Genomic DNA, 20281 nt, shown 5'->3' on the forward strand with positions numbered 1-20281 from the left:
TTGTCAAAGTTTGGCAGAAGCCATTCAACATTAATAACCCTGTGTCTTGCTTGTGGGAGGAATAAAAGGTTTCTTTAGCTTTTAAACTGTTTAACTTGCCTGAATCACAAAGAAAACATTAGGACAATATTGCAAACATCTCCTTAAAAAAACAACATGCTGCAATTTGGCTGCCAAAATTACTTTGCATCATCATTAGAAACATCATTTTTTCTTGATTAATAAGGCATGGATATCACACTTTAGTTATCAAATTTATGGTTTTATCAACCTGCCTTTGGGTTGTTAATCCAAGAAAGAAAAGTTAAATGTTGGGTGTTATACATGGTATCCTGTGGGTTGAATCCAATGGTTCCCCTTACTCCTACAAAGGAAGACTCTTAGTAGAAGGGAATTTTACAAGTCTGTAATATTAACCACATTAACCATATTTTTATTGGTGAGAGTTATAAAATGGATTATGTGGATTTAAGAAAACATTCCTTGTGAAGTTGAAAATTAGACTATAATTGATGCCAATATTTCTCAAAGAATATTCTTTAATGGCTCAGGTAGATACTTATGTAACTAGAAACAGTGTACCAATTACGCAAAATCTGTTTTGAGTTTATAAATCACTGTCTTTCACCAAACATTCCTTGATTTTCTATTTATTGACATTTATTTATATTTAAGGGAAATATTGGATCTTCAAACTGGGGATTAAATTTGCTTCAGGAGGAAAATGTGATACCCGATATAATGGCACTTGCCCAGCATTGTGAGGTCCTATGTATTAGAGGGTAAGTAGAACTTGAAAACTAGAAATGGCATTGTAAAACATCTGTGAACAGTTTACCTTGTCTGAGCATGAATATATTCAGATTTTTATATCATAGAGCTGAAAGAAAGCTCAGATCTGAATGCACTGCATTCCCAGTTAATTTAACTTCATAATAGATTTTCATTTGACTTTTATTTTCTAAATGCAGGACTTGTGTCTATGTGCTTGGCCTAATAGCGAAAACAAAGCAAGGCTGTGATATACTGAAGCATCACAATTGGGATGCAGTAAGACACAGTCGAAGGCAACCTTGGCCAGTAGTTCCCGATGATGTGGAGCAACTCTGCAATGAACTCTCTTCTATTCCCAGCACTCTTAGTTTGAACTCTGAATCTACCAGTTCAAGACATAACAGTGAAAGTGAATCTGCACCATCAAGTAAGCTATTTGGAAGCACTAGGAGCTAACAGTTGTCTTCTTTTTTTTTTAAAGTAGATTACGAAGTTGACTTTTTTCTTTGCATGTACTTCATAAAGTACAATATAGTTTACGTCATGCTATCTCATAAATCTTTTTTTGCTTTCCTCCTGTTGAACAGAGGTAGATTAGAATCATATTGTAAGCCAACAAGAAAGTACTTTAAACCTAATTAGTAATTTTGGTTTGTTTTGGACAAAGAACATCATTCCAAATTATATTAAGGTGAATAATGTTAATTTTAATAATTTAATTAATGTTAATATGTTAATGTCAGTAATGTGCTAATCCAGTCATAAATTAGCAAAGAGTTGGGCAAACTTTATTTTTGTGGGATGTATTTTTGTTGGTGAATTTAGCTCGCTTGTTTTGCTAGTAGTAATCAGTGATTTCTTAGCCAGAAAGACCTATGTGAACTCATTTTTGGAAAGGATGATTTAGTTTTTCCACATTAGCCCAGAAACCATTCATATAGTTAGCAGTTGCTTGCTTTTTAAGAAGTAAATTGCAAACCTGTGGCAGATCCAGATTGGGATCATGATACAGACAATGGGACTTTTAAACTATGCTGGGACTCATTTCAGGCATAATTTACATTTGAAAAAAAAAAGCATTTTTTCTTAATTGTATTATCAATGTCCGAAGTACATGAAAATGTAGATCTCAAATGCATCCTTAAATAAGAACACTTATGTAAAAATTTAAATTGACGAAGACAATTTCATAAATACTTATCATGACTAACATGCTGGGGTGAAATCCAGGTATTTTATTGCTAAATTGGAGGGGAAATTTTCCTAGGCTATAGGCCTAACTGTAAAATGATATTGGTAAAGTTTTGCTTTCATCCCCAGTAGATTCTTATACTCTTCTGACTTTTAGAATATGTAAGAGGTCACCGTGCTTTCGTATAATGTTCAGCTTCTTTGCAGAACTAGCCTTAATTACCCAAACCTTTGTGGATCAAAAAACATGATGAGTTTGTTTCCCTTCCAGGCATGTTCATCCTGGAAGATGACCGGATTGGCAGCACCTCCACTAGCACATTTTTCTTAAATATCTCAGAAGATGCAGAACAGAATCTCTATGACAATACCGGGCCCGTGAAGGATAAGGACCGCAATCCCTTCCCCTTTTTCTCCTCCCGCAGACTTGTCAGGAATCGCATCTTGAATTCTCTTACCCTACCTAATAAAAAACTGAGGAGCAGCAGTGATCCCAAAGGAGGCAAGCTGTCTTCCTTGGAGAACAAGATGGGCTTAAGGCGAAACCGGACAGTAACGGAACCTTGTAGCAGCATGGATTTTACACGAGGAGATGACTTTACCCCGGTATTCAAGGTTCCTAAGATTCACACTCTGAAACTAGAAACTTCATTTGTTGGGAGCAAGCATAGTGAAGATGCAGATAGTACTCCAAGTATTGGTGAAAATGACCTTAAGCTTCCCAAAAGTCTTGGCCATGAAAATCATAGGGAAAACTCCAGCCGAGAGAGACTCATAGAAGTTTCTACTCAGACTCATTTCAAAAGTCGTAGTTTAAGTTTCAATACAGACACGACCACAAGTGGCATAAGTTCAATGAGCTCCAGTCCTTCCCGAGAGACTATGGGAGTGGATGCTACCAATATAGAAACTGACTGTGGGAGCTTAAGTACTGTGGTGAGTACCAAGACCATTAAAACAATTCAGTGTTCAACCCCACAATCTAACCACCTCCCTCTGTCAAAATCAAATTCTGTCTCCCTGGTACCACCAGGGTCTTCACACACGCTTCCTCGGAGAGCGCAGTCACTAAAAGCTCCTTCCCTCGCTACTATAAAAAGCTTGGCTGACTATAATTTTAGTTACACCAGTTCTCGAGATGCATTTGGATATGCAACCCTGAAACGCCTGCAACAGCAGAGGATGCATCCCTCTCTGTCACATTCTGAAGCCCTGGCTTCTCCAGCAAAGGATGTACTCTTCACAGACACAATCACAATGAAGTCTGGTAGTCTAGACTCTCGACTAACACCCAATCGGTAAGTAATATTGTCTTGCTTTTCTTCATTAAAATTAGGTTATCATGGAAGATAAATTATTTTTTTAAAGAAATACTGATGTGTTTATTGTCTCAGTGCATTTTGACAAACATCTGTTTTCCAAGAAGACTTATCTTTTACCTCTGTTTAAACAGCTGTAAGGGGTCAAGATGTGAAGGGAGAATTAGCACTGCTTAAACCAGATAGAATAACTGTGTAATCATGGACAGATGGATTCCAGTTTTAAACCTGGCGGGAAAACAGCCAAAAGTCCATTGGTTTAAAATGATGAAAAGAAAAGGTGTTAAGATTTAAACATCTAGGGGGTTGATTTCTGTGTTTGGTAGTTAGTAAATCTCATGTATGTGTATGCTGCATTTCTTGCTTGCAATTAAACTGATTATCTAGGAGTATGAAGTCCTTGAAGGTACGGCTGCTATCCATTTCCTGAACATTTCTGGAAAAATTAGAGGTTTATAGTTAAAAGGGACCTGAAATTGCTCTAATCTGAATGGTCTTGCTCATTCATATTCAAGAGAATTAACAGTTTTCATATAATTTTACATTTAGCTATTCTCTGACCATCTGAGGACCCAGATTGTTGGAGGCAATATGCTGACTCTAAACCTCTTAGAGAGGGCTGTAAAGCACTGTGAAGCAGGATATAAATCTAAGTGCTTTTGCTATTGCTATCTTGTTTTTAGAGGTGTTAGTAGCCTCTAAAGTCACACACAAAAGGAGTGTGTCTTGGTTTGTGCTGCTAATATCACCCATCTTTTCTGATTTGACACCCACCCTCCTTTTCATGCCACTAACGCTTCCAGCTTATAATGGATAGCATGATATCATTCAAATTCAGGAAGCATCAGAAATCTATTTTATTTAATCAAGACCAGATAAATATTAAGCACCATATTGTGATTTTGTATTTTTGGGATGATCCTTCAAATCCTGGTGACTGCCTGAACTAGTCCCTGCAATTATCTTGGCAAGATTTTTGGAAGTGTCATGCCATTTTCTTCTTCCTAGGGCTGGGAGAGATTTTTGGAAGCGTCATGCCATTTTCTTCTTCCTAGGGCTGGGAGAGAATGACAAGATCACCAAGCTGGTTTTATATCTAAGGCAGGATTAAAACTCATGGCCTTCTGGTTCTAGCTTGGTGCCTTAACCACTACACCAAACTGGTACTTGAAGTAAAATTAGCCATGGTATTTTAAAATATAGTACTCATTATAATAAAACCATGGGTGCTATTCCAATATGCTCCTTCTGCATGTTACAGGTTCATGAGAGCTTTGAGCTACGCATCATCCTTAGATAAAGAAGATTTATTAAGCCCTATAAACCAAAATACACTGCAGCGTTCTTCTTCTGTTCGTTCCATGGTGTCTAATGCTACCTATGGTAGCTCAGACGATTACATTGGACTTGCTCTCCCGGTTGACATCAATGAGATATTTCAGGTATGTGGACCATATTTTTATCTTAAGTGAGGGAATTAGTCACATTAAGCACTGTGTTGCTATTCTACATGAAACATTTAATTTCACTCTGAGCAATATATAGAGAACATAGTGCAGTTTATTTCACTTATAGGAATATTGCTGAATATTAAATACTTCACACTAGCGCTACCTGGTATTTCCAGAAATAATGACTATTTTAAAAACTTGATCTGCATAACTTTTTGTCTTAAAATATTTTAGGTAAAAGAAACCCCCTATTTCCAGAAGAAAACTATGATTTCATATGATGATCGGGGCACTCGAGTCTTTGCCCAGGATGCTTCAGGTATGCTTTCTATTCTCTTTTGGCTTACATGGTTGCCTGCCACTTTTCCTAAGCTCTATACCTCCTTCTTTAGGAAGAAAGGGTTTATTCCCAACTGCTGATTTCTAAGCCCTGTGATCTGAAATACGAAGGTCATGTTTCATAGCACAGATTCCAGGTCTCTCACTTCTGAGAGTATATCCAAAGCATTGTGCCTTATATTGTGCCTTACATTCAAAGGAAAGTATCTTCGTACAAATAAAAAATGAGATATAGGGAGGTAATCTATGGTAGGACATTATTTCACAGCATCTTAATTTTGCATATCTCATAAAGTCAGGTTTATGTTACCGTGTTTCTCCAACAATATGGCCTCCACCAATAGGAAGCCCCAGGATGATTTATTGGCATAAAATCAAATTAAGCCCTTCCCCCCAAATTAAGGCCCATATTACACATGCAAAATGGGGAGGAATGGCAGGGGAGGCTTGCCGTTAGGAAGTACTTTTGTTGCATGCCCGGATATTGCTTCATTTTGAAGCAACTCTGGGCAATTAATTGCAGAAGGTGCTATTGTATTGTTCCATTATGTTCTATTTTCTGTTGCTTAACCAAATGCTTCCAGGTTTGCCATGTGAGTCTGCTGAGCTTGTAAAGAGTCCCTTCCAGATGCTTCGTCAGCAGATAAGTCTTACAGAGATTATGAACACAAGTCGTTCAGATGCCTCCCAGTTCCTAGAAAACATGGAAGACACTGGACTCCAAGAACACACTGAAGATAATTGTCTCTATTGTGTTTGTACACACATCCTCGAATGTCAACACAATAACAAACTGAACTCTGCATATAGTCACCTAGGTTAGTGCTATCAGATAGACAACTTGAATCTGATCTGCAGTAATAAGAAGACTGAAGCTCTGTCTATTCTGTTTCCATTTTCTGATGCTGCTTCAGATAGAATTCCAAAATTTATTTCATAATCTTGAAAGCTGGAAATCTTCGTTGAATGTTTAACTTCTCAGGGTGGCAAATCCTGTGGAAACTAACCTTTCCCATTGTTATTGTTGTTTTGAGGCCCGTAGGGCCTGCCTCATAAATTCATCATCACAATACTTTTCCTTTATTAGTGCATTATTATCAAAATAGTAAGTTCATATTTGGTTGGATTGTTTCTAAGTTATTCAGTTCCGTATCATGTTGGGTTTTTTTTCTTTCTATGTAAATTATGTATATCATGATGGATTTTTTTTCTATGTAAATTATTCCATCTATCTTATATCAAACTTTATCAGAATTTTCAGACATTCCTTATTCAGACTGGTGTGGAAAGGCTATGCATAATCATTTGGATGTGGTTTCACATTCCTCGAAGTTTTCTGGAATTTCAGGATGTAGTGATGCTGTATCCCATGGATCAGCTAGTAGTACCAAGAGTTCTGATCTCATCATAGGTGAGTTATTTTTCACAAAGGTTGCTTCTGATGCTTCTTGTTGCTTGGCTGTTGGATGCTTTCATCAGAAATCCCAGCTTTGCACCCTGCTTCTTAACACCAGAATAATCAATATTATTATTGATCATCCAGGCATTACTAACTTTCCTTTTTTTGTACAATTTCTGCTTTTATCTTTTCCCAATATTTATTTATTTATTTATTAAAATTATGTGCCACACTTCTTGTCAGAGGTGTTGTGGTTAGCTGGCAGCAGTGAGGAGGAGGTTCCTGAGGAGCCTGTGCTCAGTGCGAGTGAGCGCAGGATGATTCAAAGAAGAGCAGCACAGGTGACTTGGGAGTAAGAATGCTAATTAATGGCCCCTCCCTCCAAAGAATATAAGCCTGGTTTCAAAGGGTTTTTGCTCTGTAGAAGGCAAAAACGTTCTAAGAAGCTCTAAGGACCCAGCATTGTGTGCAGAGATGCTGGCTTATCTGAAGAATTCTCTCAAGGCTTTTCTGGTGGGACTAATTGGCTTCAAGCCATCTTTTATCTACAAAGAAGTTTATTCCTAGATTAAAGCTATAAAGATTTGAGTTACTGAGTGTGTCTGGTGTTTGCTCTCTGGGAACCTGGCTGGGTCAGAACAAGAGGTGACCCTAGGCAGCTTACAAATATTAAAACTAGTATACATTAAAATAATAAATAGCAGCAATAATAAATATCGTTAAAAGATGGGGGAGGAGAGAAACATGGAGCATGCGGGAAAGGTGGGGTCTTTTCCTAATCCAATAGCCACCTCCAGAATCGTTCATTCCTATTTGGGAAGAGCTATATATGGTTTGGGCTTTTGATTGGGATTTAGATCATTCTGCTTGTTTTTCCACAGTCCCTTATGCGTAAGTATGCCCACTTGAACCAGAAGAAATAAGATTTGTACTTGACAATTGCTTTTATGCCCATTGCTCTGCATCTTTAAAATACATAACAGACTTCGTCAATGTTAACCAGTGATATTTCAGGCAGTACAAAAACTGTTTCCGTTTATCATACTGTTAAATTTCTTTTTTTCTAGGCATGAAATCAATCCCAGATGATACTCCCGTATGCCGCATACTATTGAGAAAGGAAGTTTTGCGATTAGTAATCAACTTGAGTAGCTCAGTAGGAACTAAAGGTCATGAAACAGGTCTCTTGACGTAAGTGAAACTTCTCCCATTGTTTTTAGCTTTTATAAGTAATATTCCTTTTATCTTTGAATTGGGAATGGAATTGTTCACTTACTGCACACAAATTCAGTTCACATTCTTTATATATACACACTTATACATGCAAGGAATTGCTGAGGAGTATGCCCATTTTTCTACTTCTTTTCACTCATTTGTCCAAATTTGAATTATTTGGCAACTGGGAGAGATTTCTTTGGGGGAAAATTTATGAAATTATGGCACATTATTTCTTCACAATTTTCCCCACATCATTTTCAGTGAAACTTATTGATGATCTAATTTCAGAATAAGCAGATATTAATAATATACATTAATTTGTGAGTCAAATTGCAGTAGTTGAAATCTATGTTAAAGTTTCATCATATAAGTCTTGAAAAACACATATCTGCTAAATTCCAGCTCTGTTTTCATCTACTTGAGATGCATGTTACCTGCATATGAAATTCATTTCAGATTTTGATGCAGCATTATCGGTCTGTGGCCCAGTTTGGTGTACTGGTTAAGGGATCAGGCTAGAAACTGGAAACTTTCATCTCTTCCTGCAGCCTGCCAAAGGATTTCAGCCCTAGGCACAGAGGGGTGATAAAATCCTTCAACAGGCTGCAGGAATGGCATTATAACTCCTGCAGCCTAGTAAAAGTTTTCAGCTCCCCTCAGTGCCTAGAGCTGAAATCCTTTGGCAGGCAGCCTTTTTATTCAGCCCCCAGAGACAAGAGAGAAGTGTATCAGTAAGTGGCAGCAGATTGCAGCTTTCCCTGCCAGCTTTCTGAGGAAACTAGCAAAGAAGATTGCAGATGGCAATCACATAATCATGGGTGGTCATGGCAACTGGGCTAAGTGAAAACAAGGTTGCCAAGCACCAGGTTGTGATCATATGACTGTGGAGGGGGGAAAGGTTGGAAGTAATAGTTGGAAGTATTTTACAGATCATAAAGCATACTTTCTGAGGCTGTTGTTAATTTGAACCATCAATATGTCAAGTCATATGTCAAGAACACCCTATATAGGTAATCCTCGACCTATAACAGCTCATTTAGTGACTGTTCAAAGTTACAATGGCACTGAAAAAAGTGGCTTATGACTGCCTTTCACTCTTACGACTATTGCAGCATCCCCATAATCATGTGATCAAAATTCAGACGCTTGGCAGCTGACTCATATTTATGATAGTTGCAATTGTCCCAGAGTCATGTGAACTTAGCACTTAGCAACATAAATTTGGAGCTCAATTGTGGCCCTAATTCAAGGACTAACTGTATTTAGATTAGGTTCCTTAAGCTTTAGTTAATGAACCTAAATTATTTGCATTGTGTACTTTTTCATATTTTATTTAAAATGCTTATTTCTCAAGATTTGCTTAAATATCAGGTCCATGTCTCAAGTTTGATGGAACATTTTTAAAATATGCTTCCTTGTTCTTTATGGTCCAGAATTAAAGAGAAGTTTCCCCAAGCATTTGATGACATATGCCTTTACTCTGAAGTATCCTACTTGCTAGCTCACTGCACTTTTCGATTGCCATCTAGACGGTTCATTCAAGAACTCTTTCAAGATGTACAGTTTTTGCAGGTGAGTAGAATAAAAATCTAATGACCTCTGGGGAAAGGAGGCACCGAATTGGTGCCCCATATAAGTTGCCTTGAAAACTCTGTACCTGCTATTTTCTTCTAGATGCATGAAGAAGCAGAAGCTATTTTAGTCTCGCTGTCAAATCAACAAACAGATAACCCATCAACTGAATCCTGACCTCTTGTTTTCCATGATGTGATAAATGTGAAGTTACTAGTAGCGTTCAATAACACCTAACTGACTGGGCAACCGAGAAGTACCATCTTCTGAATTGTTCCAGGAATTCTGGTACATAAAATTGGATGCTCAGTTGTAGAATTTTTCTTCGATGGAACTTGCTTCCAAAGCCATCTGAGCCCTGAGGGGGAATTGTTAAAACAGTGAAAGTAACAAGATATGCAAGAAGAATGAAGCACCAGACACTTATGCAGGTTTTCATTTCACTTATTTTTAAATGCAATGTCACAAAAATAGAGGACAAATTACACGGGACCTGGTTTACATGGTTGACTTTTGACTTCCGTTTTGGACAGTTGATGCCTTGCTTGTTTACCCTGGATTTGAGAGACATGGTATCTTAAGCTGTATCCCATTGTCATCAATGGAGAATGCTATAACCATGACATCGGGAATTAATTAGGGGATTTCCTTGATATATTTCTTAATTTTTGTGAACACTACTTGGACAATTTCTGCTCTCAGAGAATCTTCAGTAGGTTTGGGAGTAACCTTAACTTATTTTATTGTTATAATATTAGCAATCTGTCCAGTTTTGTTGCAGTTTCATGTAATTATGTTAAACTGAACCAATTAATGAATTTCACTACAGTTTGAGTTTAGAAAAAAAAAAAACCACAATTCCCCTCCATGTAATGCATGCATTGTAATGGGGTGTTCTACATTAATGTTCATCCAGTAATTCACTGAATATCTAAAGTAGATCTTCAAAAATAATAATTTATGTCAGGTAAATCAAGTAAAATTATTGCTTATTGCTGCTTTTTATCAAGAAAAATGCAAAATAATAATTTCACATTCCATGGCTTTAAATTTGCTCCTAATCATATGCTTCAATCACACAGACGAAAGATTAATGGCAAGATAATACCAATAATTGTAGTGAAAAGCCTTAAACATGCAGTGTTGAAGTGCTACATTGCTATAATTCAGAGGTGTCTTTGGTAAAATTAGCACAAATTGTGTAATAGTGATGGTATGTAGTTCAATTATCTCCAATCTCTAATTTATGCAAGTATGAGATTGAAACAAATTGAATTGAAAAGTCTCTTTTAGAATCAAATGACTTTTACCTGTACATAACAAATGTATAATTGCTTTGTTTACAAAACCTGTAGCATTATTTGGTCATTTCTTGTGTATGGAAATAATTCAGGTAGACTGTACTGGGAATATGTCCATCAAAGTTTATCTCCCCTGACAAGTGTGCAAAGATTTGCTTGTTTAGATGAAATTAGCTCAGTTTTACACATATATTTTAACTGAGCCTAATTAACATGCATATATATATATATATGAATTTGTTCTTAGAGGCATATATAAGTTTACATTTGTTACGAAATCTAGCAATGTCTAGGTTCAGTACATTGTCATATCAAAATGAGTTTGTTCTCCAGTTCTAAAAGAAAGCAAACACCGTCATTACAGTCATACTGTTGGCTAAGAAAGATGAAGCAAGAGTTTATATGTAAATTGAATCTTCAGGACTAGTAATCATAGTTGAAGTAAAATCTCAAAGTTGAAGAGCCGGGAGATAGTTCATTACACATAAAGCTGAAAACAAGTTTTTTTCCCTGCCATCCTGAAATGGCCAGGTAAGACATCTGGAGATTAAGGCATTAGATCACTTTTTTTAAAAAAAAATCTCCTTGCAAGAATTAGGCACCAATCCCCGAATTCTTAGAATAAACCTGAGATTCTCTTCCTGCCATTTTGGCCGGAACTATATTAACTGATCCACAAATTTAAGTACTGCTGTATGGGATACTTTCCAGGATAGCATTTTTCTAGAGAAATAGAAAACTGAATGAAGATACTGGCCTGAACCAGAGAGTCAGTTCACTCTGATCCATATCTATAATTCCCAAAAGAAAGTTACCTCTAAGATATGTGACTTACGCTAATTCATATTGTAGCTTCTAACTTATCTCAACAGCAAGTTATTCAATAGCTAAGAACCCGCAAACCAGATAAAGGCATTCTAAGAATATGGGACACAGTTATTATGGATGAAACATTTTCTTCCTCTTCCTAAGACCTTTTAAGGAAATACATGCCTTCTACCTCCAAGCAGAAGTTTACATTACCTCATTATACTGCTTTGAACATTCTAGGTGGGAGATACGTCAGAATAATTGAGTCAGTCTAATTCTCTTTAAGGTATTGGAGTATGTTACTTTGGTACATAGACAATGCAGTATGGATAACCTAGAGAACTGTCATAAGGAGTTTTACCATTCATGGCCAGAGCTGAAGAATCTTAAGGAGAGTTAATAATGTTTTGCTGTTACATTTCTAGACATGAAATTTGAGTGTCTATTGAGAATATTCTTATTATTTCTCTACTTTAGTGACCATTTAGAAACTGAGCAACTGAGAAAAGGAGCACTTGGAGAAATTTCAAATATTTCATTCTCAGGTTTGAAATATCTCTTTAAATACAGTATTTTAAGTTGGTGGGGTTTTTATTTTATTTTTTGTAGTTTCTGTTCTTTCAGGTTTTTAGTTTAGAGACTGCAAGAGGGAATGGGGCACTCTCTGCTTCCTGTCCATGTGGTTTTTGTTTCTGAACCATGGAATAAAGTTTATGTTAGGAGCAGATATAACCCAGAGAGAAGTGGGTGCCACTGAGAGTCTAGATTTCAGCATCTTCTCCTCTTATGACAGCTTGCCAAAATTGCATTACAATAATTTATTGAACATCTGGAGAGCCATGAAGTTACAGTAGTTCCCAGATTTCTATGAGAACCTCCTGAGGAAAAAATAGAGGGAGGGGAAGAAATGGGTCAGGAAAAATTAAAGGAAGGGCTTCAGCTCGTTCATTAGGGTTCATTAATAATTTTCCATCAATATTCAGAGATGCTTTGCTCATAAATGAAACTCCTGTGATAACACTCCTGTGCAGAACCAAAATGGCAGCCACAGTGTAGACCAAATGGTGGTGTAAATTCCAAAGGATTCATACAATACTTCCAGTAAAAAAAAGCAAATAGTTGATTGTACATAGTAGTTACGAATGCTACCTCAATAATGATGGAGTATTAAGATCTATAGATCGATAACTCTTAAATGAAATTAATTCATTTATTCTGTGTTTTGCATATTTGATTCCAAGGCAAAAGTAGATGAAAAGGTCTTCTTTAAAACAATGATATTTCAGCTTTCAACTATAGTTGTTACTGAAAAAACAGGGAAAATTTAGTTACAGGGAAAATTAAAAAGTAAATTCACCTAAATGTACTAATATATCCACTTAGATAATACATAGGTATACATAACTTTTTGACATTTAAAAAAAATAGATTTTGGGCTTCTGTTCAGAATACTGCCCAAGATCAATTGACCTTGAGCTGTATGGGCAACAGCATCATCAAAAATTAAGTGAATTTGGGTCTTTGCATTAAAATACAAATCGATGATAGCTGTAGTATCTGAACCAATATTGTATCTATATGATGTTATACTTATTTTGTTAATTAATTGGCTGTAACAGAATATACCTGGAATCTGGGTAGAAATTCATGTATTATGAATTCGTTTTACTTATTGTCACATGATCAGTCATTGACTTCTTACATTAATGAACATATTTATACCCATAAAGCTACATACAGATCAACAGCTTTTGCAATTGGCAAGTAGAACGAAAAGGTTTATGGAGTCCCATTTGATTGCCATTGGGTGATGGGTTGCTTTCAGCTTAAGTACTTTTCTGAAGCAATTTCTCCTTGATCACCAAACCCAAAATTTGGAGTAAATACAGAAGAACATGGAAGAAGTCTACACTTGCATTATAGATTACAAATATGATGGGAATGGTATCAGGGCTGTATATGCTTTCAAATATTTTGGCAGAAGCATTTGTAAGCATCATGCAAGGTAGCAGCTATGTTTTCTTTCAAAGTTCTGCTTTAAAAGTTAACATTAAAGCAGCAGCAGCTCTCTTTTTTAAGACTCTCAGAGAAGTTTTAATTAAGAACTGGGAAGTGTATGGGGTTCACAGCACTTTTTTGGAATTAATTTTCAAATGATACACAACCCTGATATCCTTGTCATTTTGAAAGGCTTGGATTGATGGCATAATCCAAAAATGCTGTAGAAAAAAAATCCTATCTAAATGCTCTTTCTCATTACTGAAAGGATGAAATAATTTGGAAAGACATTTAATGCTTGTGACTGCTTTGGAATTGGACCCTCATAGCATGTTGCTATGTTTTGCTATGTTTCTCCCCACCCACTTTCACTCAGCCACTGGCAATTATTTGTAACTGGAGTATTTCTTCTTGGAGTATTTATGTATGGCGGGAGGAGAATGAAAGAGATAACAAGTTATGAATGGCAAAGCATAACGGTTATTTTCTATCTTCCTTATGATGCATTCCAAGGGAGGAAGGATAAGCAAGTGTGATTAATCAAACTTGCAAATTGATTTTTCACATTCAGTATCTCCATCTCCTGTGATACAGATCCCGAAGTACCTTGATTTTAATATAAGCTTACAAAACAAGCATAGAATTGAATCTTGTCTTTGTTCATGTCAAAGCACCCAATTTCTACTAATTCCCTTCTCCCACTGCAACTTTTCATATAATTCCCAAGATTCCTTCAGATCACAGATTGTGGAGGAGTCACAAAAGCTCCATTTTTATGTTCCACTCACAGAATAATCCTAGGCCCCATTTTATAACGACAGCAAGGTCAAGAACCTAAAGACATCACATTAATAAAAGATAGATTTAGATATTCATCTGTGGGGACATAAAATGCATATGTTGGCCTCTAATATTTGTCAAATAAAAGCTATTTGCAAGCACACACAGGGTCATTTCATCTGTACCCATACATTTTGGAACCAATTGCATTTAAGTTGTTACCTGAAAAGCACCATTAGGAGCTTACTTTACTAAATAGGTTCTAGTAACTATTGTGAATCAACAAAAAATGCTCTCCAGATATGACGTAATTAGGATTAGCCACACAGCTCAATAGGCTTCCTGAACTTGATCATCCTCAATAATAGTGGACAGAATCCCTTATCCCCTACCCTCATGTGCAATAGTTGGAAGCATTGGGTTACAGTTTGTATCATGGAAAGATTACACATAGCATAAAAGTGATATAGGATACAAAACAAAGCCTTTGCAAAGTTAATAACCAGTTTATAACATGAACATTAGTTTCAGATAGACGAGGCATAATCTAACCAACAACAGCATTTCTAAGGTTAGGAATGCTTAAGTTGAATCTTGCCTTGAATATGTTAATAATTCTTTCTTCCCTTGAATAATCTCTTTTGCAATAATCATAATTATCCTTTGATTTTGTGTGTGTGTGTGTGTGTGTGTTTTGCCATTTTGAATGAGGTAATGTGACACTGAAAAAGGATAAGGTTCCCCCCCCATTAATATACCTTGGAAGCTACACAGCTTGGAGGTATAATAATATAATCATCTGTTTCTAATACATATCCATGTTAGAAATTATCTAGCAATGATAGCCTTATTTTGATTTTTTTTAGAACTTTAGTGAGGATTACTGTATATTCTTAAAACTCCAGATTTGCTACACGTTTTGTTAACTTTTTACTTTCAGAAAAAAGTAAAGAATGTGGTTTTCCTTAGGACTATTTTTGTAAAATAGCTGGATAGCAATGCTACAGCATGCAGAAAGTGCACTTTTTTTTTGCCTGACTTGCTTGTAAAATAGACACTATTTAATTTGGGGGGAAATATAATTTATGCCAAAAAGAAAACGGTATCTTGCTGCCATTTTGCGACTGCGTAGGTTAGAGTAGCACAGAATGCAAGAACTGGGAGAGGGGGACACTATTTGTAAATATGATTATTGTGAAAAATGGGAAAATACTCTTCAGATAATAAATGCCAATAACCCAAATGATGCCTGGGTTGGAAATTATGTAAATTAGTCATTTGGAGTGGGTGGGGGGAGAGATTATGAAAGGACTCATTATCCCCATCCCGTATGGTCAATTTTCCACATAAGTTAACAAGCTGCTACATACTTGGAGGTTCTATTGTTTGTAGGTCATTGAATGAACTTTGAAATCTGATTTATATTATATACCTGTAACATAGAAAGAAAGAAAAAGTATTTATATATTTTCTGTATGACAATTTCATGAGCTGTATATAATTTTCAAAAGGCTTTGTCCCAAAAAGGTTCGGCTCACCTTGATTCTTTTTTGTTGTTTTCATTGGTTTGGAAATTGTTTTGTTTTGTATAGTGTGTACAGTTCATGTCTATGGATATTACAAGCCTCCTAAAGCATTATCTTCCTATCAAAGGGATACATTGTTAATAAAATGAACTTTAAACACCTTACAAACTTGTCTTGTTGTTTGTCAATTGTTATTTTTGCTGTCCCAAAGTCCTTTCACATTGAATGTTGAATAAAAATTGTCCTTAGTTTCATTTCTAGAAATGATGCAACCTATAAATCTTTTTTTGGGGGGGGGGTGGGGGGTGTAAATTTTGAGTTTTCACAAAGAAATACAAATAAAACATCTTTTTTGAAACTAGCGTGATCCTGGGTTACATTTCTTCGTACAGACACAAATTCAATTTCATGCTCATTTTTATGTTCAATTCCATATCTTATTACTGTTTTACGTTTTCTACATAGCTTCTCCCCTCTTTTAATTTTCTTAATTTTATTTTAATTATCTCATCTCAATTCAAATCATTATATTTATACTTTTTGTCTGTCCTACAAGTTTCTCCTGTAGTTGCTGATTGGAGTATGACACCTTTATATCTTTTAATTTTATCCATTTAACTCTTATTTAAGCTTCAATATATACCTTAAAGTTATAACATTCAATATAATAAATAACTTCCATTTGCATTCTGCTTGGTACATTCTTCAAATTCACACCATATTCTTAAAAAGAAAAAAAAGGATTATAAATATATGTAGTTAAAACAACACATTCCATTCCAATTCAATTCTATCATTAATGTTAATATTCATTAAAATCTTAACTTCTTTAACATTACTTTTCAATTAAATATACTTCTATGGGAACAGTTATAAGCTTTCCATAATTAATCCCCCCCCACTTATATTTTATAAAACATTAACTAATTAGTTCTCTCATTTATTTTATCAATTATTTTATCAATTCATTTATTTTATCAATTCTCTCATTTATTTTATTTCATTTATTTTATTAACAAACATTTCACAAGATTACAGTAACTCTTTTATCCCTCATTTTAATCATACATTGTTTCCAATTTTCTAAAATTATTTCTAATAATATAACAATACAATCTTATGTACCTTTACAGAATCCCTTTTTCAGTTAAATTTTCACCCATTATTTCCAAATAGGCCCTGTTTCTCTATATCTTGTTTCTGTCCTTTGTAACTTCTTTTCCTTTCCTTCTTCCCTCTCTTCTTCTCTCTCCCATTTTTACCTCCTTGTCTCTCTACCTCTCTTTCTCTCTTCTGTATTCCCCTTTACTGTTGCTTTCCAGTGTTATACTTATTTTTCGAATCATTTTTCTTTTCTTTGGTTGTTTTTTAAAATTAAATTAAATTCTCCATTCTCTTTCCCCCCTTTCCTTTTTCTTCCCCACATAAAATTGCTTGTTCATTAAAGATGGCTTCTTTTTGTCCCAGTCTTCTTGTTGCGCAGACGTTTCTTGTTTCTCATAGTTCCAAATCTCCATTTCTAAGAATTGAAAAATGAAGGCAAAAGAACCCCTCCCTTCTTGTGCATCTTCTTTGTACTTTTTAAGTTCCATTTTCACTTCATCCAGAAGCAGTGTCATTGTATAAATTTTTAAACAACCACCCGATTAATTTTAGTCATTCAAATGCAATAACCAAGAATCCAATGATCACCAAGTAATCTAAATACATACAAGTTGTTTCTTTTTGCTTTTTTTCGCTTTCTCTTCCTGGGGTTCTGCAATTTAGTTGCCAAGTTTCAGTTAAAATGTATCTTTTAGAAGTCTTGTAGAAGTTTTACTGTAGATTCCTTTTAATTCCAGGCAGTCTCCTCCCTTTTTTTCCAGATCCTGCCCTTTTATTCTTTTTCTTTCCTTTCCTGTTTATAAAAAACTTTCTAATGTCCAGAAATCTTTATTATCCCTTTGACGTTTTATTTTATTTTCAGCTTAATTGCCTGTTGATGTCAAAGCAGATTTTTTTTCCTGATTTCTTATTTAAGTCTCTTAGTTGTCAATATAGGGAAAGGGAGAGAAGAAGAAAAAAAGGCAAACCTTTCCCTTTTCACTTTCCTTCGCTGCTTCTGAATCTTCTTTGGGAACGATGTTACTTTTTTTTAAGTTTAAATTCCAGGGTACCTTAGTTGTTGCTTTTGCAATTTAACCGGGTCAGCCAGAACTTTCACTTCTTATCTTCCTCCTGCACATTCTTTTCCGGTTGAGTTCTTCTTTGAGGTGGCCATTTCTGACCACCGCTGCAACCGCCTTCGGGAAAGGGAGTAATGGCCAGCTGAGGAGGAGAGATGCGGCTCTCCTCAACCCTGTTGGCAGTCTCCCCCCTCTTCACCACCTCTACGGGGCGGCTTAGCCCCGAAACCAGCTGGCTTGGGGCGCTCCAGCGGTGAGCCCAGACCGAAACTGCACACGATCATGGATTTCTGTCTGTCGCCGAAGAAGCTCAAAACCAGAAGCCCGCAACCTATAAATCTTGTTTCAAATTTGCAGATGACATTAAGCTGGAAGGAATAGCCAACACTCCAGAAGACAAGCTCAGGTTCCAAACAGATTTAAACAATGGGCCCTATACAACAATATGAAATTTAATGTGGAGAAAAGCAAGGATTTATACCTGGGTAGGAAAAATAAAAAGTACAAGTACAGACTAGGTGAAACCTACCTCAAAAACAGTAACACTGAGAGGGACCTTGGATGATTATTTAAACATGAACCAGTGGATGATTACTTAAGTAATGTGTGGCAGCAGCCAAAAAAGCTAATACAGTCATTGGTTGTATAAACATAGGCATAGAATCAAAATCACATGAAGTATTAGTATCGCCTTATAAATCCTTAGTAAGACCACATCTGGAATACTGCATCCAGTTTTGGTCACTGCATTACAAAAAAGATGTTGAGACTTCGGAAAAAGTTCAAAGTTGATTAAGGACCTGGAGACAAAACACATGAGGAATGGCTGCAGGCATTGGTATAGCCAGTCTAAGGAAAGAAGGACTAGGGAAAGAAGGACATCACAGTATTCCAGCATTTGAAGGGCTGCCACAAAGAAAAGGGGGATTAATTTATTTTCCAAAGCAACCTGGAATTAAGGAGAAACATCCTAATGGACAATTAATACTGGCACTGGGAAGTGAAATGGATCGTCAGCAGAGCTAGCTCAGATTTCAAAACATAGCTGTATGCTGGCAGGCAGGGGAAACGGCCCTTTGCTAGTAAATTAAGCTTTGGAAAGCACAAAAGTTTTTTTTTTTTTCCCCAAGGCAATCTGATCGTGCTACTGAGCTGTGCCTACAACCGACTTCCCCTCCCTGCACCGGCAGAGCTAGCTCAGGTTTCAAAACGCAGAGACATGCTGTCAGAAAAGGGAAATGACTTTTTCTGCTAGTGAATTAAGGGTCTTTTTCAAGGCAAGATGGTGATTGCTTCGTTGCTTTGCTAGGCTACACAGGTAGCTGGGTCCAAAAAAGGTGCCATTTGTGGAATTCTGCCACAGGGTGCAACAACCGAGCAATCTGTTCTCCTTCCCTTCCCCATCTGTTGAACTTTGGAGATCTTCCAAGGTGAGTGAGTGGGGCGGGGTGAGGATTGTATAGAATCCGGTGGGGGCCAAAGGAGGTTCAATGCTCTGGGGCCCAGCAGGACAGGATGGGACAGAGGGAATACAGGGACATACTTGCAGCATCTCTCTAGCTGTAAGGATGAATAACCAGGTGGTTTCTGCAGAAGACGTAACTTTGAAACAGGGTCATAAGTAATTTTGAACGATCTGTTGTAGCTTTGAACGATCGTTCAAAGACCTGTCGTAACTTGAGGATCACCTATACTCAAATTGGTTAATTCTTTCCTGAAATTTATTATTCCAATACATAATCATCATCATACTTTTTGTTGTTTACCCCCACGGATCTATGTGAGGAAGCAGTAGGCATAAGCCCCTCATATTTTATACAGAATACTGTGTTGTAAAAGTTGCAAAATTCATCACCAATTCGCCTTTTCCCATGCATGGCAAGTTGGCTGCAGAGAGTGGGCTGTGGCGAGTTATCCTTAAACCCACCTCAAAAGTGACTTCGCAGTCAACAACATGCTACGACCTCATCAACAATGGAAGGTTTTCATGTCACTGAAAATCAGGTTTCTGGTTTACCCATGAATGAACCAGAAGGTAAGCAGCTCAATCTGTGCTCTTTGGTTTCTCTTGCAAGCAGTACAGGTGAACGGACTATTGCAATGAGATCTACATGGGCTACCCTTGAAGAGCATTCAGAAGCTTCAACTGATGTAGACTGTGGCAGCATGGGCAATTCTTGGAGTTCATATTACACCAATGCTCTATGAGCCGCAATGGCTGCTGGTCTGCTTCCAGGTGCAATAAAATAATATTTTATGTACTGGAATGCCCACTAATATTGGCTAGGATGACAGATAAAACTTGTCAGGTAGAGATGATAGATGATAGATAGATGATAGATAGATAGATGGATAGATAGATGATAGATAGATAGATAGATAGATAGATAGATAGATAGATAGATAGATAGATAGATAGATAGATAGATATAGATGAG

The 20281-nt window shown here is 36.4% G+C and overlaps 1 protein-coding gene across 3 annotated transcripts in view; it reads left to right on the forward strand.

Annotated features, from left to right (window-relative positions):
- Positions 1-10607, forward strand: part of RICTOR (RPTOR independent companion of MTOR complex 2) — a 49196-nt gene extending 38589 nt beyond the window's left edge. For all 3 annotated transcript variants that reach the window (XM_087927360.1, XM_087927358.1, XM_087927359.1), the window contains 10 exons: positions 676-782; positions 972-1201; positions 2237-3263; positions 4546-4726; positions 4970-5054; positions 5659-5892; positions 6327-6485; positions 7541-7664; positions 9125-9263; positions 9366-10607. In XM_087927360.1, coding sequence (XP_087783486.1) covers positions 676-782; positions 972-1201; positions 2237-3263; positions 4546-4726; positions 4970-5054; positions 5659-5892; positions 6327-6485; positions 7541-7664; positions 9125-9263; positions 9366-9440 — 2361 coding nt within the window. In that variant the 3' untranslated portion in view covers positions 9441-10607. The remainder of the gene's footprint in view (positions 1-675; positions 783-971; positions 1202-2236; positions 3264-4545; positions 4727-4969; positions 5055-5658; positions 5893-6326; positions 6486-7540; positions 7665-9124; positions 9264-9365) is intronic.
- The last annotated feature ends 9674 nt before the right edge of the window (positions 10608-20281 follow it).

This window comes from Pseudonaja textilis, chromosome 2 (genome assembly GCF_049901715.1).
Source record: "Pseudonaja textilis isolate UNSWEBS1 chromosome 2, rPseTex1.2, whole genome shotgun sequence".
NCBI lineage: Eukaryota > Metazoa > Chordata > Lepidosauria > Squamata > Elapidae > Pseudonaja > Pseudonaja textilis.